The 24,198-nt window shown below is 42.1% G+C and overlaps 1 protein-coding gene across 5 annotated transcripts in view; it reads right to left on the bottom strand.

The window, feature by feature from the left end:
• POC1B (POC1 centriolar protein B) overlaps positions 1 to 24,198 on the bottom strand; it is a 99,841-nt gene that overhangs the window by 57,140 nt on the left and 18,503 nt on the right. For all 5 annotated transcript variants that reach the window (XM_075600456.1, XM_075600459.1, XM_075600457.1 and 2 more), the window contains 4 exons: positions 23,722 to 23,855; positions 22,352 to 22,420; positions 14,773 to 14,925; positions 9,145 to 9,231 (listed from right to left, as the gene is read on the bottom strand). In XM_075600456.1, coding sequence (XP_075456571.1) covers positions 9,145 to 9,231; positions 14,773 to 14,925; positions 22,352 to 22,420; positions 23,722 to 23,855 — 443 coding nt within the window. The remainder of the gene's footprint in view (positions 1 to 9,144; positions 9,232 to 14,772; positions 14,926 to 22,351; positions 22,421 to 23,721; positions 23,856 to 24,198) is intronic.

Genomic DNA, 24,198 nt, shown 5'->3' with positions numbered 1-24,198 from the left:
ACAGACTCCTTTGTTGCCAGCGGGAAGGGAATGGGTTCATTACACAAATCTGCCAGCGCATTCTTGCAAAAACGCTAACGACTGTCATTTTTAAATCCGATACAAAAAAAAAAGATGTAACCACAAAAAGCACATACGAGTTAAAAAGAAACAAACAAAAAAAACCCCCAATATTTTTCCGATCAGTGATTGCATTTTTCAATAGTTCATGGTCTTTCATTCTTCAAAGAACACACACAATCCAAAATGTCTAGAGCCTAAAAAGATTGAAGACCATCCATGCAAGATCAAAGAACAAAAAGTATGTTGCGCTGTTATTTTCATAGTTTTTTTTTTTTTTTTTTAACATGGCTGATTTTCAAAACTATCCTGTATTATGCAACATTTCATTTGTGAAAGGAATATAGACAAGGGATTATTATACTACTACAGCAGGTTGTTCAAACGCATCTGGGATTTGCACTGTGCCAACAGTAGTGTTGCAGAAATACACTCTCTAAATTAATCTCTAAAAGACAAGCCATAACCATGACAGATTCCCATGAGAGAAAGATCTTGCTTCTGATGACAGTAGCGAAGTTCCTTTGAACAGAAGTATTTTCAGCAGGAGATAACTAGATGGGAATAACTGTAAGAAAACTAATACTCGCGCTGCCGCTATTAATAACAGACACACGGAAGTGTATGTTTCAGTTTCCCTGCCTCACTCTCTCATTGCTACAATCTGAAAAAAACCTATACAACATGTACAAACATTTTCTGATCTTAGTACATTTTGAAAAGAGGCTTTCATTAAAAAAAAAAAAATACAACAGCTTACTGTTTACTGTTAAAGAGATAAATGAGGAAAGAAACATCCCCCAAATGTCAAAACTAAATACTGTACCAACAATTTAGGGACTAGAAAAGCATAACTGCAAATATCTAAACAAATTAGTTGTTTTTAATATTTTACGGTGCAATAATTTTTTTTTTTTTCTGTTCTACTTTTTACCATCTCTCAATTATCCATATTGTCCAGCTTCTCATAGGTTGATTGTAATTGCCTGTTTGCAAGTGTAGCGAGGTACCCCCTGGCTACTAATCTACCCAATGGGATGGCAGTAAACCCTGGTATTAACAGGCTTGCCAGTAGTTGTTATGGGATTTTCCCCTTCACCTTTTGTACTGCACTTGAGTGACAGCAGAGGGTGGCACATCCTGTTGTAGCTTTAACAACGGGGTGCCCACCTTCTGGCTGTACTTAAGGACAGGACCGCCCTAAATTTGGAGGTTGTTCCTTCCCTCTGAGGAAGGCAGGTCACACGTCTGGGAGCCCGAGATTGTGGCCTACCCATGTGCTCTTCCCTGTGGGGAGGAGTGAGTGTGATTATACCTCTGCCTCCGCTAGAGAGGTGGGGAAGAGTTAGGAAGGCTGTGGGTGCCCTTGGCTTGTAGCGACAGTCCAGGGACCATCTCCAGTGAGAGCTGATCTAAGGAGACTGTATCCGGCAGATGACCGCTGGGAAGCTGTTGGTTACTGCAAAGTGTGTAGTAATAAACAGTTCTTGTTTGCAATATACCTCCGGCCTGGTGTGTGATCTAACGGGGGGGGGAGAGGTACAAGTTCTACCGTGTGAGATCATCTCCATATCCCTGGAGCCTACAGCAGATGGAGGCGCTGCACTGCTAAGTATTATGTGGGGTATCAACCCCAGAAGCCTATTCCTGTGTCCCAAAGTCCTCTTCTTACCTGCAGGTATGCACCACACACAACCTGTAATGGCCCCTATCTGCGATTCTAACTTTGGTACTATAGCTATATAGCTAACTGACAGCCTATCTGGCTTGCTTTATAATAAGAATGATATTATAAATGTTGGAATCCATTTGTGGATTCATGGAAGATAAAGGCCTATATTTCCTGTGCAGTGCTATTCCAGAACATACCTTTCAGTGCAGAAAGTCACCTTGCAGCACACGTTTGATTGGGCTGCAAGGTGTCTCCCTTCACCAGACGGTGTCTTATGGGATAGCACCACTTAGTAAATATGGGCCTAAATCTTGAAGAAATAATTACAATGTGCATATTTGCTGAGAAAAATGGAGGGGGGGGAGGAAAGAGAGAAACAGTAGCTGCCATGCACATCAATACAAGCTTCTAACACAAATCGGTAAACCATTTCCCATCTTCTTTGTTTGATATTGAGGCATTTTGACGTGCTAGGTAATTGGAAGACCTTGCACATGATTAAAATCCATATGTATTGGCGTGTGCAGTGTATACTATTAGTGCTCTTGTGCTAAATATGTCCTTAATGGGCACACAGTAAACCAAGTCTGTCTTACTTTTTAGCATACCCCAAATATATTTGAAACGGTGTTGATTACTTTAGAAAACAAATGGAAGCAGCTATAGCGGCCTGTTTGTGGAATTTACAATGAAGCGCCATCGTTCATGTGCATGGAGGTGAAGACACTACTTCTAAAACGGCCTAACAAAAACCATGAACTACGATATTAAACTGGATGTTTCAGTTGGAGCACTTAAGCATGTACAGGGCATCAAAAACCATGCACAACACATTTGGTAGAGTAGCTCTAAAGACTGAATTAAAACAGTAAGAGTTGAACTTTCAGTGAACTACATAGATCCTGAAGGAAAATGTAAAAAAAAAAAAACAACATCACAGGGAAAGAAGCCACAAGTCTAGCATCTCATTGTGGAAAATTAGTATTTAAAAATGTTCATGGCAAGACAATTCACCCAAACTCCCAACTGTGTGCCTGGTTACCTCCAAGAAGAGAATAGCCAGTTTGGGCATATTTAATGTGACTCCTGCACTGCAGATCTCTTACACATTGACAGGAACTGATGAGATGTGTGCGATGTTGAGGTAAAAGTGGTTTCAAAAGTACTGCGTATTTGTGCAGGGAAGTCAAAGAAAGGTTTTCAAAAGCTCTATACATCCGTTCAGAAACTAAATACCATACACCTCCAGGAAGTAATGCATAAAAAGACGTCACAATTTAGATAAGCTCATGTCCACTACAGGTTTCTACAAATCGGCTGAATAATGTGCGCAACGGATGGGCCTGGATTAGAAGGGATAACAGGTTTCGAGGATAGCAATAAAGTATAAACATTACATGTGCACTGAACTAGATCTTTCCAAATCTCTGCTTACATAAACATTAGGGATTGGTTTTGAGACCGTTCTGCATTGCCATTCAGACATTACTTCCGCTACATAGCCTGCAGTTGTATAAAGATATACGATACAAGAAAACCATAATTTCAACAGCTATTATCCTTTCAATTTCCATGCAAGAAAATTTAACATTTGCTTTCCATCAAAAAGGAAGGGCTATCAATACATCCAGGAAGAATTATATGGGGCCTAATGAATGCATATTGTGGCACCAGAGGAGTTGTATAATTGTAGACTAGAGGAACAATGTGCAGAATAATATTTTAACGTACCTGTAAAGTTAAATGATATTGGGTATTCAGGTGTTTGTAATAAACGGTAATAGCAGTCAGTGAATATTAGTCATTTGCGGTTCACCCTTTTATGAATTATCCAGTTTGCTAAATAAGGACTAAATGATTAGAAATTGTTAATTTGCTCCGGAGAACAAAATGTTTCTGGTCCTTTTCTGAATGTTTTTCAGGGTTACATTAAAGGAATGGCTGTATTGGTGTACCGGTTTAATGAAATTATTATAAATCGAACAATAGCCAACTAAAGTGGCAATCCAGTTTGCATTGTGTTTGTTTTAATAGATGCAGCAGTTGCTAAGCTTTAAGGAAACGTAATTATCTAAGTGGCAAATCCGTTCTCCCAAGATTGATACGAAAGGGTTCACAATAGCAAAAGGCCCATTTTAAAAGCTGTGCTTTTGTAAATGGTTGCAATAGCAACCCAAGGAAGTGTAATACATTAAAACTACTTAAAAAGGGCATAAAGTGTTAAGAAAAAAATGCAGTAAATATCTAATATTACAAAACCGATTTATAGTAAAAAAAAAAAAAAAAAAAAAAACAACACAGGATTTTCAATGTATTGCTGCTTTTTAACAATCCTTCAATTTTCTCCAACGTTACAGATATAATGGTGTCATTACACGACAAACCGAATCAATGACGTGTGTGAAAATGAATACAGACATGCACTGTGTTGATTGAAAGAAAATAATTGTGAAAATAATTGTGTGCATATACAGTAGTATTTTATATTAGATTATGTGTCAGTCATACAACACATCCTAAGAGACACGATTAGTGAAATAACAGTCATCACTAAAAAGTTCTGCAACAATCACGGACAAGATAATTCTAAAAACATCAAGTGGTCTCAAGTCACACTGTGAGCCCATAGCACTCTAGTTAACATAGACCCCTTATTCTCATTTGCCATCATAATAACTAATTAATTAATAATAGTTTGTTCTCGTATAGCTAGGGTGACCACCCGTCCCCCTTTTGCCGGGACAGTCCCGGTTTTTCGAGAGCTGTCCCGGTTTCCTGTGTGTCCCGGAAATGTCCCGGTTTTTCCTCAATGTGTTCCCGTTTTTTTGTTATTGTCGCCTGCGGTGCGCGAGTAAGCTCCGGTGCGCGAGTCTGCGGTGGCGCGGAGGAGACTGCAGCAGCCCGGCTGGTAAGTATTTTTTTTTTTAATGCCAGGGGTTGGGCTTGTGTAGAAACTGGTCTTGCTGATTGGAGGATGTGGCCCGGCATTGTACAAAGTCCCGCCCCCCCCGGCATTTTCCTACCTTGGCCAATCCCCTGCGTCCCAGCATTAAGCCCCGCCCCCGGCAGCAGAGGCAGTGTGGAGGAGAAGTCGAAGATGCGGCAGCCCGGCTGGTGAGTACTTTCATATGCCAGGGGGTTGGGTTTCTTACTTGAATATGTCGGACCGCTGGGGATTGGTGGAGGATGCATGGGGCGGGGCTTTGGCTCTTCCCTGCTTTCCCCCCACCTGCCCCCCCTTCCTCCCCCCGAGCCCGCTCACAGCCGCTCGCGGCACTTCCTGTGCCTGCTGCTAGTGAGCGAGTGACACATACTCTTCGCGCTCCTCTACTGGTGGCGACGCAGTATCCCTCCTTCTGCCCCGGGTCCCCGTGGCTGCCTGCCCGCCCGTGGTGATAGTAGGTAGGTGCGGGGGTGCGGCCGCCACGGGGGGGGGGGGTTGCCTCCTGTCCTGGTGCTCCCTTCCCCCGTCCCCTTGGTGTGGGAGATGAGCGTGGGGGCGGGTAGTAGTGATGCACTGCTGGCTGGTTGGATCGTCGGCCTTTCCCCCGCCCCCAGTCACTTTCATCCGGCGCTACATCTCTTGCTCCACTTCGTGTGTGTGTGTGTGTGTGTGTGTGTGTGTATGTGAGTGTGTGTGTGTGTGTGTGTGTGTGGGGTGTGTGTGTGTGTGGGGTGTGTGTGGTCAGTGTGTGTGTGTGGGGTGTGTGTGGTCAGTGTGTGTGTGTGGGGTGTGTGTGGGGTGTGTGTGGTCAGTGTGTGTGTGTGTGTGTGTGTGTGTGTGTGTGTGTGTGTGTGTGTGTATTGGTCTGTCTGTGAGTGTCTGTAGATTAGTGGCTGTGTGCAGGTCAGAGAGAGAATGGGGGGGGAGAGGGAGAAAATGGGGGAGGGAGAGAATGGGGGTGGGAAGGGAGAGAGAATGGGGGGAGGGTGAGAAAAAATGGGGGGGGGAGTAGAGAGAGAATGGGGGACAAGGCTGGCAACGGGTGTCTGACGGGGTTGGCGTCCCGGGCCCGGTGAGTCAGGGGGCCCACCCACGTGTCAGTCAACCACCCTGTCTCCCTCCCTCCCTGTCTCCCCCTCCCCCTCTCCCTCTCCCTCCGTCTCCCTCCCCCTCTCTGTCTCATCTTAACTGCCGTATACCTACACCGAAGTAACCTACCCTGCTTTCTTCCAGATCTGACTCAAGTTTCACGCGGGAGACATCGGAAGACAGGTAGGGAACACCTCCCCTCCAGTATAGTACCTTGAGGGACTGCGGATCAGGTAAGATCCCAGGCGGGATTGCTGCTTTAGAAATTGTGAAGAGGGGGCGTCCTGACAATGGTTAAGGGGTACAGAAGTCATTCACATCTGGCTTTTTTATTCAATTAGTGCGGCCATATCACACACACACACACACACACACACACACACACACACACACACACACACACACACACACACACACACACACACCTAGGACTAATGGTAGTAAAGTATAAGTGTAATACAATAAATAAACTGTTAATGTAAAAAAGAAAAATTGTGTCCCGGTTTTTCATTTTCAAAATCTGGTCACCCTACATATAGCGCTGCTAATTTTACGTAGCGCTTTACAGAGACATTTTGCAGACACAGTCCCTGCCCTGTAGATTTTACAATCTATGGGGGGGGGGGGGGGGTTGGTGCCTGAGGCACAGGGAGATAAAGTGACTTGCCCAAGGTCACAAGGAGAATTGAACCAGGTTCCCCTGCTTCAAACTCAGTGCCAGAGTCAGTGTTTTGAGTTACTGAGCCGTTCCTTCTCCCCTAGAACAGATTACAACTGGACATATTATATAATCTGTGACAATAAAAAGAAGGGTGCCAAGACATGGAATCAAGAGAACAATTTGAAATGCTGTTGATTAAAAATAAAACAACTCAGAAGTTATCCCACATTGCTCTTTTCACAAACTATTTTTTTTGAACAGTATGTAGAATTCTATTGATTTTTGGTTATATAAAAACACATTTGTATACAAATTTAAAATGCAATTATATAAAGAAATAGCAAATACAAATATCACTGCTGAGCACATTCACATGCCTTAGACAGGTCTGCGAACCCAGATTTTTCACCATTATCTCTTAGCATACAATGCTTCCACTTCAGCCAGGGATTCTGGGTAATGACATTCACAGTGTCACCTTTTACTTCATGTCCATTTTAGCCTGGATCCCTGTAAACTTATGCCTGCCGTATTACATAGTGCTTCAGCACAGCCTGTGTTGAAGTGCATGGCCTGCAATACCTACTCACAGACAGCTATTTTGACCTTCAGTGTGAAGCTGGTTATCCAAGCTTTGAATGGGAAGTTGTGATAGGTTTCAACCACACATTACATAAAAGTTATGCCGGGTAAAAAATAAATTTAAAAAAAAGTGACAAAAACCTAACACCAAACAGTGTACAGCAAATAAAAATATCACTTCTGAGCACATTCACCTCTTAGAAATAGAAACCATTGAACTTCATATTACAATTGGGTCACATCCATTATTCCTATATACTGTATAATGCAGGTCCCAATGAACTTCCAATAAAAAGATAGGATCAATTTCAACACACACCACACACACCACACACACATACCACACACACCCACACCACCAAGAGTCCTAATAATATTAGACCAAGTCATTTAAGAGAAATATTTTAGTTTCAATCCCATTTCAAAGCCATTGCGAGAGCAATACTTTTTTTATATAATGAATACACTTAAAAAAGGTCATTCAGGAGTGCATCGTCAATGCTTTCTTTTTTCATTTTTGCTAATATTTATATTCCTCTCAGTGCACGTGTATGAAGAAAAAAGTCCTCCTTGGCGCAGGAACTCCGGGTACACTGGTATTGTAAATAATTCATGTACACATTATTGTTTTTGCTTTTGACTAAGGTTGAAATAGCACTTTAAGTTGCGTTTTATCCTCACCCTCTCAGTGCACTGTCTGACATGTATCTGAATACCTTATGTGAATTTAACCAAATTTGAGCTAGTACACAAACCCCGTTTTTAGTAATCTTTTTATAGAAGTCTGCAAAGACATTTGCCATTTTTTTAGAAGCCTAGATCAAGCTGTTTTGCAGATTTTTAATGGTATGGGTGAATCTATCATTTTGCTGTTTTTGGAGGATCCTACCTGCTCTATTACTCCATTCATAGAACGTCTGTTGGGCTTTTTTAATCTCGAAATCTACTCCATTAATTTGGATAGTATTTATTGACCGATTTTAAGAATGTTCTTGTATGTGAAGTTAGAATTTGTCACACCACTTTAAAGTAAGCAGATGATAAAAAGGACGTGCAGCTATCGATTGTCAACACAAACGTACATTGTACAAAGTTTTATGTTGAGCACATCTATAGATGTCCAGTTATCCACAGGTTTTTTTTAGTGAGAAAATAGGAGCCTCCACACGCTTTGAGTTCTAACTAATAAAAAGATGCAGATGTCATTATTTAGAATAATGAGTAAAAGCAAACAGGTCCGTTTGATACATTGGTTAACGGAACAAAAGTATTGCATGCCGCACTTTGCACATAACTAGCCCGAAAAATGCTGGGGATTGCTGCTGCCTTTAAATAAAAATAAACAATTGACCAGAGTATATATCTTTATGGATCTCTCTCGCATCAGATCTACAGAAAAATGTGTGCCAGGGGCTATGCTCAGAAAGACTTCTCATCTGTCTTCCAATTTTTATGTGAAGAGCAGAATTTGTGAAAGGAAAATCTCCTTTTGTAGATCCATACGGATTCGGACATTTGGTCGCAGCCCAAGATTCCATTGGTGTTTGGCCATCAACGGACCCGCTGCTGCGCAAACGCTAGACACTCAGCCGCCGGCCGCTGCGCCAATAAGGTAAGTTAATGTAAGGGGTTTTAGAGGGCGGTAGGTGGTTTTAGAGGGGGGTAGGGGCTTTTAGAGGGGGTGGGGGATTGGGGTTTTAGAGTGGGGTAAGGTTAGGGGCTTACCTTGGAGGTGTAGCGACTGGCGGAGAGATGTTCCGGCGGCGAGTGGCGACTAAATGCCGGTGGAGATTCGGTCATGGCAAAATGGCTGCGACCAAATATCGTAAACCGATACTTATAACAGGAAGAAACCCCTCGTTCAGGACATTCACCTTTAATGTTCCAGCATTTATGGGATCTAAGACCATTGGCTGAAGGCTGCCTACACACCGGTCTGTAACTGTGAGCTACAGTATCATGATAGTACTTCTGTTTGGTTCATAGTCAGGGAGATGTCCAATGACCATATATTAAAGAATAACTTTTGCAAGGTGTGGACGGTAATGAATTCAGACTTGCACCAGTGTGGATTGTTAAAGCCAACTGTTACAAAACGGTCATTATTATATAGTAGCAATCATAATATTACTTTACCTGTACACTTGAAGGAAAGTAGGATGCTACTTCTATAATAGGGGGGTTGAAAGTCTGCGTATCTGCTACTTCGAACATCGGATTAAGCTGCGGAACAAAAAGGTAAGAATCAGGCTAGAACTTGCACAAACTGATTCAACAGAACATACTTTAAACAACTGCCATCCTATTCAATGCAATCATTACAAATAAGTATTTTTGCTTCTACGTATCACTGACGACCTATTATCTCAATTTAAATGTAATCATTTTATTGACCGTAATAAAAGGTTCTTACAGCAATGAAATCGCACAATGATAACAATAGTGAATGTGGGAAGCTTATACAAATAATTACTGGTTATGTTAATCTTATTAATGAGAACAACTACCTCCAACATCCTCTACATATAAGTAATGAAGATGTAGTAAACTAGCTATATGAGGTAAGCCTGAAGGAGGAAGATACAATCTTTTAACTCGACAAACTAAGACATCCACTGTGCTATCAGTACGATGAAAAACCAGAAACAATAGGAAACCTCCTTAGAAGTGTGACATCATGAGCACTACAGGGGTGCCTTGACAATTAAAAGAAAAGGGAATAGTTGCGCCAACCGTATTAGGTAGGTAGTGAAATTCAGTCCCACACAAAATGGAGTCCTACTGCCAGAGTTTCTTAGAGGTGATTCACCAACCTCTATAGGTAACAGTCACAAAAGAAAATGGGATCATCCGGCGCGTGGTTCCACTTGTGGCTCCAGGACACATGCCATAATAAACAGAACAGAGGGACCACAATCAGGGATAGTTGGACAATGAACCATATAAGTATATTTCCAAAAGAAACACACTTACATTAAACACTAGTTCTCCAATAGGGATAGGGGAGACTTCTTGGTGATACAAACGGCCAAAAAGTTATGGCAATGAGAAGAAGTGCGTCCAGACTCCACAGACCCTCCTCCAGAGTTCCTGGCTGTCGGTGTGGGTTCTGCTCCAGCTGGTGAGATGGTTTTGCAGAGGTATATCAGCCGTAGGGGGGTTTCCTGGTGCTCGTGCACAGACCAGGTTCCTCCTGTTTGCTAATCTCCCTGCCGCAGCTCCCGCCTCTACCTCTCACGCATGCGCGTCAGTCGCAGTGCTGCCTCCAAGCTGGATGAGGCTCTAACTTCTCAATACGGTGGCCTGTGATGCCCAAAGTTCGTCAGACGCGTTTCGCAAAATAGCTTTTTCAGTGACACTATTTTGTATCTGGGCTTCATGCAACTCTCATGATCAATATCACAAAAAAAAAAAAAAAAAAAAAGAAGAACAGGCACTCAAATGGGAGAAAAGATGAATACTGCATATCTGGTGAGAAGAACGTATTTGTTTAATATACTCTGGAAAGTTGCATATCAGTGATGAGTCACAAATGGAGTTTTGCATTTGGTATTTATTGCTAGTAGCTCCCCAGAAGAATTTGCTTGCATTTGTTTTGGGTTGGTTTTAAGGGGGGAAACAGCCACTATTTCTTGAGTTGGAGTTAAAGGATTTGCAGGCTGTTGACCAAGTCTACTGCATGATTCCCAAGAAGAAAAAGTATATAAATATGTAATGTTTAATATATATTTATGTGACAGGAGGTGCAATGTTTTTTTTAGCATTATGTGGTGCAAGACTGTAATTGTGGCAAAAAGAAATAAACCCGCTCAGCCTCCGTCATGAAGACGTGGTGGGTGCAGTAGGGAAATATATGAGAGATAACTGAGCTGAACCCCCAAGAGAGGGGAAACGTAGGCTCAGAGGAAAGACCCCTATTACATGCACTCGCCTACCACATTAGTAATCAAGTCAATGTCACAATGAGCTACAAAAATACAGAAGTTAGATTAAAAGTGAATGGGTCCCTAACGAATGAAAGTAAAGTGAATCAATAAAAAACAACAAATTTAATAGGGTTCAGCTCAGTTCTCTGTATTCAAGTAATTGTGGCAGCAGAATCAGACAATGATTCTGTCGCACAGGTCTCTGCAGGACATGAACAACGGAGTAAGGTTGGGCCATAGAGGGGGGAGCAGTGCTGAGGCGCGCTGAAGCTGCGGCTCGCCTGCTGAAGCTGTACGATTTCATGCACATGCAGGCGAGCCAGCGGGCGCGATCGGGAGGCGGGGCAGTGACGTCGCTGGGCTAATCGCCCGCGATGCACTGACGTCAACGTCACTGCGCCGTGGCGGCTGCTTCGCGCTGATTGGATGTTTTCAGCCGACAGCGCGCTGAAAAACAGCTTGGCTGTCGGCTGAAAAATCCAACTCCTCAGCACGCCTGCGGACGCTCGCGTGAGCCCCCTCTATAGACATCCTCATTGAGGATGCAGGGGCTCAGCGCGGAGCGTCCGCACGGCTCAGCACGGCTTGTCCTTCTATGGACGCAGCCTAAAGATGTGCAGGCAAGACTAGTAATACGCAAAGCTGAAAAAAATGTCTGGACATCCAACACTAAGTAGAAGGTTTTACACGGACAAGGCAAAAAAGATGCAATGAACGTTTCCAAAGAGATGGGATGTTGATTAAAATAGACATTGCTGAATAAGAGGAATGGCGGCGAGGCAAGAGAAAGGCTTTTCAATACCTACAAAGAAGGGAGCTCCATCGAGCACTATTTCCCCCGTGAACATAATGCAAGATCTGGAAACTAGGGCTTGCTAAATACAACATCAGCATCCATACATTATTAACTTTTATTCTTTAAAACTAGGACAAGTAATGGAAGGAACGATACCAGTCAGTGATAAGAGAAGGCACTAGAGACCACACAAGGACAGATCCTAAATATTCCTTTATTACAGTCCATGTTTAATAAAACATGGGGGGAAAAATACACATTACATTTATTTGTACATTCCAACACACATGAAGTGGGGAAATTGAAAGTAAATACATTTCTAAATATCAATAAAACACAGTACTTTATAACTTGGCATTCTTACATTGCTGCCCCTTTCAGAACGAGAAGCTTATTCTTATTAAGGTTGTCTTACTTGGTCCATAAAAGAGAACTTTTTTTGCAAACAAATTGACTAAAGTAATTGGCTCCCATAAACTTGATAATCATTAATGCAAAAGTATCACCTTTAGTTTGGTTATATTTTCATTTTTTGCAAACAATTTACAGACACCCTGAAGTGATGACCCGCTGAGGTCACCTTAACTGGGCACACTCTCCCTGCCCAAGAACCAATAGAAGGAAGAGTGGAGAAAGGGGGAGGCATTAGTTGCTCAACACCCTGACATCACATCACACCACGCCCAAAGAAAAAGACAAAGTAAATTCCTGAAACTTCCGATTACTATGTTTACAAAGGAAATAAAAATATCACTTGTGACCACATTCACATATCAGACAGGTCTGCAACCCTGCTTCTCGCCATCATCTGATAGCATACAATGCTTCCACTGCAGCTAGGGATTCTGGGAAATGACAGCACACAGTGTCAACTTTTGCTCCAAATCCATTTTAACATGGACCCCTATGAGCTTATGCCTGCTGCATTACACAGCTTTTCAGCACAGCCAGAAAAGCTACTCAGACAACTATTTCGACCTTTTTGGTCTCATCAATGCGAGTCTGGTTATAATGACTTTGTAAAGTGAAGTTGTGATAGGTTTGAACAACACATAGAAATTATGGTGGGTAAAAAAAGTGCTTACAAACGAAGGCAACTAAATATTTAAACATGGTTATTGTTGCCGGCTTTTGAAAAGGCCTCATTCACTTTAGACATGTCACTGCAGTCCTAATTGGTGCAGCCTGTACCACTGAATACAGCAAAATATGCTTTATAAACAAAGCTAAAATACAATTCTCTACTACAAAATAGAAATGCTGCCACCTACTGTCCACTGATTAACTTTGCAAGGCCATTTCATTTAAATGCAACCCCTGTTAACAAACATGACAAATAATCTTTCATAACTTTCACATTTGCTTCTTAGAACCTTTTCTAAACTAAATATTTTTCCCCATTACAGTTTGTAAACTTTTCTTGTGATTTTTGGACAGTGAAAAAAAAAATCCTATAAAAAGGATAACACGTAAACAAGTAGGAACATTGATTGATCTGACAAAAAATATTGCATATCAAATGTTTATTAAGCTGACCAAGGCATACGTAGCGGGCTATGTATCAAGATACAAGCAATCTCAGACATAAAAATGCAACGATTTCAGAAAATGTGTTCCTGTGTTGCACATACGACATTAAAATGATTAAAATAATCTCTATGAGTTTGTGCGACTACGTCTACCTTGGTCAGTATGAAATGAATCCCACCGTACATCTACAAGTCTCAGTGCTTCCACTGGTAAGAGCCTCAACTATACAAATAAGAATAGCTCTCAGCACAAATTTACCAAGCAGAATACCACCTTCCGGCTTTGGCTTAAACAGTGTAGGAAAAGTGGTGGCATATCAGTTTATTTGCCCTTGTTCTTTTCAAATTCTGGTACCCCCTTCTGACAATCAGTTATAGCGGCCCATGACAATGAATACAGCACCACTTTTTAGAACTACTATTCAATGTACATTTCAAACGTAACCAACCTGCATACATAACATACAGATTTTAATATGTTGTGGCTATATGTCAATAAATAGATTTGCTTAGTCTACAAAATATTCAACTTGGATAACCGCTTCACATACACTATGATTTCATTGAGGTTTCTGTTCCCGCAATCGTGTATGGACCAAGAATACTTCAAATTTATAGAACAAAAATAAATGAACAAAATTAAGTCATAACATACATTTCAGCAACTGATCTCTTTAGAAATAGTATATTTTTTATTATTTTTATTATATTAATTTTTAAGAGTGGGTTTGAGAGCAGTAAAAGGAATTTTAGGCCTGGGACATAGTAAATAGAAGCTCGCTGAGGCACGCTCCTGCTCTGCCTCACCTGCTGAAAATGGTGTTTTTTTCTGTCCTTGCAGGCGAGGCAGTGAGCGCGCTCTGGGGGCGGGGCGGAAGCGTAGCAGAGGCGTGTCAGGAGGCGGGGCAAGTCCCCCGCTCCCATTGGATGGGAGCGGTCACGTGACCGCTCCTCTGTTTCCACGAGCGGCAAATTTGAAACTTGCCTGTCTCGGCAAAGTTTCTGAGCCTCTGCATGCATCAGCACGCATGCGGAGGGGGAAACTATAGCCGCGCTGATGAAAGATGCAGGGGGTTTGTGCATCTGCTCAGCGCGGCTCAGCCCGCCTCAGCGAGCTTGAATTTACTATGTCCCATGCCTTAGGTGGTAAAAAGAGAGACAGGAGACTTATTTTTATGGTAAGTAGAGCAGCCTGTTTCTGTAAATGCCCTTCAAAGCATTTGTTTACCATGGAAAGTGTAGTTCTTTTAAAAACTTTTTAAACTAAAAATAGTCTGATATTTTTTTTTAAGTTGTCAAATCACTTACATTTAACCTGTGAAAAAGTCTGTGTGCCCGCGCGTGCGTCTGGGTGTGTGTGTGTGATAGATAGATAGATAGATATATATATATATCTAACACACACACACACACACTTTATTATTATTATTGTAGACAGACTATAAAATACTGTAACTGTTGAAGTTAACATATTAGTCACAAAGAAAAAACATATATAAAAGCTTAATCTTACCTCTATGGAATACCCACAGCTTGTATGGAGGTGAGGAGATCTTGGGTAAATATCATTCACATGAGGTGGTGCTTCAGGACATGTTCTCTTAAGCTGCATTTTCACAATTTCCTTACTATTAAATCTGTCAACATTGGTTTTCCATACTAAAACCTTAAAAAAAAAAAAGTTACAAGATGAATATTTGTCAATTATTTAATTTTTTTTTGTAACATATTTTATTTCCAAAATGCAGACACAATGTACCGTATTTGCTCGATTCAAAGACGCACCTTTTCCCCCCATTTTCACGTCTGAAATAGGGATGCATCTTAGGCCAAGTTCAGGGTGGCTGCTACGGACGCTGTGCGCCTCCCCCGCGTGCTCCAGCAGCCCGACGATCTGTGCCCCGGCTGCAGGAGATGGGTCACGGCGTTTGGGGGGATACAGGGAGTGGCGGGGATGACGGAGAAAACATGTCACGGAGCTGAACCAGCTCATGTGATGCGACTGCCGCCGCAAATATCATTTCGGGTTGTAGCTGCAAAGTGTAGCAGGCTTCCACTCCGGGTCGAGGTCACATCACAGAGAAAGAAACTCTGACGCGTACTCCAAAGGGGGAGTAGCCATTACCTACTTAAGGTGCCTGTGTGTTGAGAGTTCTTCACTCTGATAAAGTTCCATGATGGGACGAAACGCGTCAGAGTTTCTTTCTCTGTGATGTGCAGCACTTTGACTAAATGAAGCTGATTTTATTCCAAGTTTGGCTGATTCCCATCTCGCAGTGACCGCCTATCATCTTTATTTTCACTATTCTCTACACTGGCTGGGGCACTCAGGCATCTTACTGCATTACCAGTGAGCCTCACATCCCTCCCAGCGTGAGCTTCTAGCGCCGCCCCTTGGAACGTGTGGACGCGCCGGAGCCCACGGCATGCCGGGACTTATCCGGACAAAAAGCTCCTTACCAGAGACGACACCGTTGGAGTGTTCCCTGAGCTGGGACCGGCTGGACGGGCAGTAAAGACACCGGGTCGGGTAGGGCAGCAGGTTGTGGGCTTCTTTGAGTTCATGAGAGGCATCTGCGGATGCTTCTTCTCCTGCCTCTATCCATTTTTCTGTGCACTAGCCCCCCATCCAGGTTTTTAGTCTATATACTACCCTCCTTCATGACTTTCATTATAATTTATACTTGCAGTAAGATTCCTATATCTGTTGATTATATATGGATCAGAGGTTACAAGACAACAAAATAGTCATACACGAATTAGGACCATCGGATACACGGGGTTCATTCCCCTCTTTTTTTGCATCTAAATGTAGTCGTTTCCACACCTCCAATAAATTGGACATCGAGGAAAGCGGCTCTTTGAAGGATTTAAATATTGACTTTTGGGGCCAGATTAAAAATTGTATAATTCAATTTGAGAGCACATCTCTCCCTCCAATCAGACCATTGTTTCCGACTGGAATCTGAGTGCCATTGTGATACCCGATTTAACTGAGCCGCTCTATAGTATAACAAACAAGGTACTGCTAAGTTCCCTGCCAAAGTTGGTCTCTTAAGTATCCTACTTTTAACTCTTTTTTTTTTTTTTTTTTAAGTTCCAAATAAATTTGGTGATTAGGGATTGTAGAGAGGATATCCTTTGATCAAATTGGTATTGGCAGGGTCTGGAACAGATACAGTATACGGGGGAGAAGATTCATTCTAATGCAGTGTATCTTGCCTATTCAAGAGATGTTATAGGTTGACCACGTTCTGATATCCTCTTTTAGCATCTGGATCAAATTGGGGTAATTTGCCTGATAAGTTTTGTAATTGTTGGGGAGATTCACCCCCAGATATTTAATGGAATGGAGCTGCCACTTAAAGTTAAAATGAATTGCTAGCAACTCCTCCTGTTCTTTGGAAGATTGATGTTTAGTGCCTCTGATTTATTTATTTTTTTATCTTAAAGCTTGAGATTTTATTACAGGGACCCAAGAGATTAGAAAGGTTGGGCAAGGAGGTAATGGGTCTCAAGATGGTCAAAAAAACATCATCCGCATAAAGGGCAACTTTATGGATTTGGGTGTTTATCTGCAGTCCCATAATATCTGGGTTTCTACGTATGTGGTTGGCTAATGGTTCCATACACATAGCAAATAGTAAGTGAGAGAGGGGGCAACCCTGTCTGGTACCACTTCTGATCTTAAATGGATCAGATGGGAATCCCTGATGAGTTACCCTGGCCACTGAACTGGAGTACAATACAGCAATGGCATGTAGGATTCTGTTCCTGAACCCAAACGATCCAAGTGCGGTGTCAACATACGGCCAGTCTATTCTATCAAACGCTTTTTCTGCGTCAAGGCTTAACACCATAACTGGGTATTTTTTTGTATGTGGCAATTCAATCAGATCAACTATACGTCTAGTATTATCTGCCGCCTGTCTGCCTGGAATGAAACCCACCTGGTCCAGATGGATCAATTTGGGCAAGATTCAACTTATTCTATTAGCTAACCTTTTTTTTGCAAATTTTAATGTCCAAATTAATTAGGGAGATTGGCCGGTAACTCTTGCAGTTAGTTGGGTCCTTCCCTACGTACCAGAAGCCTGAAGCATTTGTTCCAGGAACGAAGCCCAATCCAGTACCGCATTGAATATCCTGAGTAAATACAGGGCAAGCAAAATCGATATTTTTTTTAGAATATAAATTTGAAAATTCATCCATGCCAGGGGCCTTTGAGGGCTTTAGCTACTTAATAACATACATTAACTCATCCAAAGTGAATTCCCTTGCTAGTGACTCTTCTTCCTCCTCACCCAATCTTGGCAACCTGGCTTCTATCAAAAAGGTCTTTAGGGCCTGTTTTGTATTAGCATTGTGTACGACCTTTTCCCCATCATATAGCACCTCATAATAGCTTTTAAATTAATCCACTATCAATTTAGCGTTAGAGGTCAGCCCTCCAGACTTACAACTAATGGATTGGATATTATAATTTGACTGTCAATTCCCGAGTTTTGACGTGAGCAGGGTATCTGGTCTGTTTGCCTTTCATAACATTTCCACTTTGACCAACTCATTGTGTTTTCTGCCTGGTACATCAGGAGCACGTTTAGCTCAAGTCTAGTATCCTTAAGTTTCTTTAGCGTTTCTGTTCCCTTGATAAGGTTGCCAATCTTGCCTGTAATTCCAAGATTTTTTTGTTTTTCACTCTTCCTCCCAGCTGTGATGCTAATGAGGGAACCTCCAAGAGTTGCATTATGTGCCTCCCATAGCTCACGCTTCCCTCATTAGTTTTGAAGAAGCACTCAATCTCTTAATCTACTTTTTGTAATACCTCAGGTATCCTTAGGAGGCATTCATTTAGTTTCCAGTTTGCTCCTGGACTGTGTAGGCGGAGATCCGTGCACTTCAGTTCAATTTGTGCGTGATCAGACCATGAAATGTCATGAATCTGGGTCACTGTGACCATTCTGTTTGAAATAAAGAAGTAATCTATTCTACTGTAGTTCATATGTGGATTAGAGAAAAAAGTGTAACCATTCTCATTTGGGTGCAATTCCCTCCATATGTCTGATAGCTGCGCCACCCTTAGCCCTTTTACAAGCCTTTGTGTTTCGGGAATGTGAAGGCCGAGTTGACCTGACCTATCCATGTCCGGATCTAGTGCTATATTAAAGTCTCCAGCTAGTACAGTGTGACCTTTCTTGATTTTCTTTAACACTTCAAAGAAAGAAGGGAAGAACAATGGATTTGTTTCACATGGGGCATACACATTAGCAATTGTCAGCTCCTGACCCTGTATTGATCCCACCAATATTAGGAATTTGCCCTCCTTATCCTTTCTGACTTGTTCAGCTATCAGGGGGAGTCTATTATTGATTCGAATTGCTACCCCCCTCTTCTTGGTCTGGGCCGAGGAGAGGAAGAACTGCCTAAAGTTTTTATCGAAATACTTTGGGGTGCAGTTTGTGCTAAAGTGTGTTTCTTGCAAAAATAATACATCTGCATTCTTTCTTTTGTAATCTGACAAAGCTAAGCGCTGCTTAGCTGGGCTGGTAAAGCCTTTTACATTATGGGATAATACTGTTATCAACATTTTTTTTATCTGTCTTTGAACTGCTTATCATGGTTCCCCGAACATCTCCAATCCTGCTTGTAGTTACTTGTTGGCCTCGTGGGTGGCCAATGACCCTGGAAGCTACCTCGGAGACCAGCGTGGAAGGTAACACTCTAAAAAGAGATCCTGATACTTTTTAAACTACAACATAGAGCGACATGACTATCAACATTCCAAAACCTCTTAATACTTTATTTACGAATACTGATGCATAACTCAAACTTTAGACGTTGTGATAGTAAAATCTAAACTTTAATCCAGCCTAAAACATATTCTGAAGCACTTCCACAAATCCGTCTACGCTGGGGGTGTTGCCCAGTATATTATCCCCTTATATTTAACTTATCTCCCAACTGGTCCCCAGGATAGAAAAAAAGTGGCTCAAGTACTCCTTCCTAAATTGGAAACCCCTGCACATCTGGCTAATATAGTAAAACAGATTACTCTTGGATTTAAATGTTGCGACCCCAGGTTAAAGACCATCCTCTGGTATAGCGATTTAACCGTTCGATCAAGCGATCCAGAGCATTGATAACCCAAATTGAGCTGTTCTAACTATAACCTGACAAACAGACCCTGTTGATAGGGGGAGAGCAGGAAGGCCCGGGCAGTGAAAAATTAAAATGATTGTACAAATCCCGCATTTTAGGATAGTCTGTTATCATCCACCACATCAGCTTGGTATCCCCCGCTTCCCCCCCGTACCAAGTCCGCTAAGGTGATCAGATCCAGAAAACAGTCCAAGGCCTTGACTGTAGGGGCTTAATTAACTGCATCTGACTCTCTAAGGTGGTTTATTAGGTAGACCCTATTTTGTCCTCCCAGAGCTCTGACGCTCATCTCTGGTGACCCAACCCGGCCTCACCCCCCTACCCCGGCGAAAAGTATGTCCACGCCTTGCCCGTTCGGCACTTGCCCACCTCAAGAGATCAGAATGGGACAGAGGGCATGGCTCACCTCACTCATTGTTTCAGCTCTACTCTCCGGTGCCATCTTCACCTCTTCCCGCCAGAACGAGTCCGGCAGCAAAAGCCTCAGCAAATTGTGCCTGAAGGGGGGCCCACAACCATCGCCTACCATGAGGTATTTCCCCCTCCTCTCTACACCATCCGGGACGCAGATTCTCCTGCCATACCACCTCTTGTTGCCTCCTCTTCTCCCTTTTCTGCCTGCATTTCCACTGCATTCTTCCTGGCTCCTTCCCGGGTCCTTCTGCCGCTGCTCCATCGCCACCTCCTCTCTCCAGAACCACACCATAATCTCCGCGAAGTGGAATATCCGGACTTCAGTATTGTAACTTTAAAAATTTTGTAAAGGTAAAAAATAGACAGTCTCCTTTAAATGCTTATGTGATCCTAATTAGCTTCCTTTTCCTGGCATGATCCCCTCACTTCATGCCAGGCAGTCTCCAGAGCAGGCTCCTCGGGGTCCCCCTGCTGTGGTCTACTCCTGAGGTCTCTATGGCATCTGTCTAAGGTAATTTCAGCTTCAGTCTTGTCGGGCATCATGGAGGTTAGCCATTTTGATACAAATTGTTCCACATCCAGTATACTCAGGGACTCCACGGATTCTAATATTATTCCTGTGGTCTCTGTTTTCAGAGTCTTCTTGCCGCTCTGTCAACTGCGCAACCTGGTCCTTCAGGTAAGATGTTGTTTTTATATTTTTTTTTAAGCGCCTTGATTGCCGAGTCCAACTTCTTCTTCAGCTCATTAGTCCTTCCTTCTGCTGTGGCAATGTCCCTCCTCATCTCTCTCATCTCCTCTTGGAACATACTCTTTAATTCACCAAATAGCCTTTCGATATCTGATTTTGTGATCATATTTTTCAAAATGTCCAAATTTCCCTCCACTGCTGGCTCCCTCTGAGTCCAATCCCCCATTATCCCCCTCAGCCGACATCTCCGCTGCTCGCTCCGAATCCAACTTTTTTAAATAGCACGCTAAGTTCTGTGACATTTTCTTTACTTGAGCCCTTGTAGTGATCACTGTATATTCAACAAGTGCTCCGTAACTTTTTTTAGTGTGGTTTGTAAATTTGGAATGGTGTTATTCTCTTGTTATTTGCATGGGCGAAGTGGAGCTGTCAGATTAGTCCTCCATGCCTATTGCCTCCACGCGTACGCCTCTTAATTATATTGTAATTCAATATACGTTAAATGTTCAGCATTTGGAATATTTTTGCAGCTCCACATGCTGTTTTACACTTTTTTCCCTCATTAATGGTTATTGCCAACGGCAGCCTGGATCTTTACATATTACATATGCAATGTTCTCTATATATGGAGCTGTGAAATGTTGAGTGATGTTCAATCTGCATTTAATATTTTTTTTACTTGTTTTTACCTTAAATATATAAATAAACGTGTTAAAAAAAAAATACACAACTTTGAAGAGATTACACTTTTAAAAGACATTTTATATTGATGTGTCCAATGACTTTAGACAACCCCTCGATAAAAACCACATTCACAACATTAGGCATCTATTTTGACTACAATGTTAGGGCAGTTCTATACAGCATGCGGACGTGCGTGCCTATGCGAAAGCGCGTGCACGTGCTGCATGCTTTTCGTGAGTATACAGTGTGTGTGTGTGTGTGTGTGTGTGTGTGTGTGTGTGTGTGTGTGTGTGTGTGTGTGTGTGTGTGTGTGTGTGTGTGTGTGTGTGTGTGTGTGTGTGTGTGTAAATTATTAAAAACAAATTTTTTTATTAGATTAGCGCTGACACACACACACACACACACACACACACACACACACACACACGAAAAGATGAATTTCCTCATCTTCGCCGCTGTCGGCTCCCCTCTCCCTGCCGTGCGCGGCCCTTCTATAGAAAGGCTGACTGACGTCAGCCAACTAAAGATACGCGCGCGCGCACGGCGTAGCACGCGCACGGCACTATAGAACGTGCCTTAATTGCATGCATTTTTTACGGCAAGTTAGAAGAAGAATCAGCTTTATGTTTTATAATAACACCATATTTCTGCACATTTCCGAAGATCAAAGCATATAGACTTAAAATAACTAAAAATAGCCTTGTTCCACACTTATGTTGTGTGGTGCCACTTTGAGGAAGTCCTTTTACTCGACAGAGAGAGGGGTCTACAATTGCTTGGAGGGGGAGGTGGGGGTTATTAAGTTAGGGCAGCTGTGGACATAAGCTGTAACTGTTGGAGGCCATCAATATTGTTTGATTGGGTAATCAGAATAAGCTTTAGGCTATCTTAAATGTGCAGTCATACTGCCTTTTACATTGTAGCATGATTATTTTGAGGCGGTCCCCAACAGTGCTTTATATGAAAAGCTACCCTGCTCCCATCGCTTGCTGAAACGGTGGAAAGAAATATTTAAGGCAAAGTGAACCATGAGGAAAAAAAAACAGACAACTTTATAAAACTATGAATAGTATAGCAAGCTCTTGCTAAAAGAATATTAATAATTTAGCCGTGATTAAACAAAAACTGCTAGAAATTGACAAACCTGTGCATCTGTTCCCCCTGAAGCAAACTGTTCTCCTCCTCTTGAAAACGCTACGGATAGAACAGAACCCTGGCAAGATGAGAAATACATGTTATATGGTTCAGGCGTATGTTACTCAGAGTTTGACATTTTAAGAAACAAAAACGGGAGTGAGTGGAACTCATGTTTCCTTGTTCACTGGTCGTGAACTTAAATATCCTATATTATGTATTACAAACACTGATGCTGGCCAAACTCAGTCCTCAATAGCCAACAGGCCAGGTTTTAAGGCTATCCCTGCTTGTGCACAGGTGGCTCAATCATTTTCATTGAGTCACCTGTACTGAAGCAAGGATATCATTAAAACCTACTCTGTTGCTAGCTCTTGAGGACTGAGTTTGACAACTTCTGCCAGACTGAGGGAGAGTGAACTATTCTATTATTTACAACTGGTCTCTAGAAAATGCTGCTTAATGTTCATATTCTTATAATAGAAATGCTTTCCATGGACAATAATAAACAGGCACAGACGACAGCTTTGAATACAATTCTATTTTATATTTAGACATTAAAAGGCTGACAACTGGTAAAACAGAAGTAGCTGACATAACAAAACAGTGGAAGGGTTTACTTGTGTCAATTTTTGTATTCTAAAAGAAAATAAGGGTTCTATATATGTGAAATGTAGAGCACTTCAATGTGTGGCATGTAAGGCGAATCTGGTCCGCTTATGAGTGGCACCTCGGACCATCTTCTTCAGCGAATTAGAAGACCATGATTTATGTAACATGTTTGCAATGTTACTGTTTTATTGAAATATTTATTTATTTTAAACTCTTGTTATATGAAACTAAACTTACAGGGTCATACCCTTCAGGCTCTTGTTTCACATGGTTTCTGATCCGGCCCTTTGGAAAAGCAGTAGAAAAAGTGCCCTGATGTAGAGCCTTTTGCAGAAAGCACATTTCCTTTTTATTGAGAGGTGAAGACCTCATTACATTCCCACCTCAGTGCCCCTTCATACACGCTACCCTTGTAAAAACGTTCCACAATTTCTCTTCATCCTTACTTCATTCCACATTACTCTTGCACCCTCTATCTCTTCATTAATGTGCCTCATTTCCCTTTTTCACCATGTCCCACTTCTCTCTCCTACTTTCCCTCCATAGATTTCCCTCTCCCAAAAGTCCAACTCTTCCTTTCTGCACAACATTTCTCCCCATTCAGTCTCTCTCCAACATGCCAGAGGAGAGCAGGCATGGAGACATCAGTGAAAGGAGAGCAACAGGGGGGATGTGGTACTTTCTGCTGAAGGAACCATAGAAGGCTTGAGGGCTGAATACCTTTTTAATAGGTGTGCTTAAGACCACAACTGAATGAATAGCAGATACCTGATGCCCATGAAGGGTGTAGAGGAGCCTTCCTTCCAGAAGGTCCAATATCTTCACAGTACCATCACTGGATGCAGTAAGGAGATAATTGCCAGATGGGTGGAATGACAAACTGTTGACTTCTGCACTATGAACTGAGAAAAAAAAATTGCTCAAATTCGGTTTACAGCTAGACTATTCCAAACAGAGAGGAGAGCAAGAAGATATAAAAATCGTGGATTTCAAAAAATTGTTTGTATTAATTACCACTCAACTAAATAAAACAAAATATTCTATTTCTCTAGGAAATGTATGTTTACCATCAACAAGCCAAACATTTCAATACCCCGAGTGTCTACTTAATAGCCCATATTTGGAGAAATGTACTGTAACCCACATCTAACATTTCATTCAGACCAATGAAAAGTATAGGGTACCAGGTAGGGCTTCAGTGAACACAATAGCTACACGTACTGACAGGGAACTACGCGTTACGCC

The sequence above is a fragment of the Ascaphus truei genome, chromosome 5 (genome assembly GCF_040206685.1).
Source record: "Ascaphus truei isolate aAscTru1 chromosome 5, aAscTru1.hap1, whole genome shotgun sequence".
NCBI lineage: Eukaryota > Metazoa > Chordata > Amphibia > Anura > Ascaphidae > Ascaphus > Ascaphus truei.
This window is presented reverse-complemented; position numbering and strand designations above follow the sequence as displayed.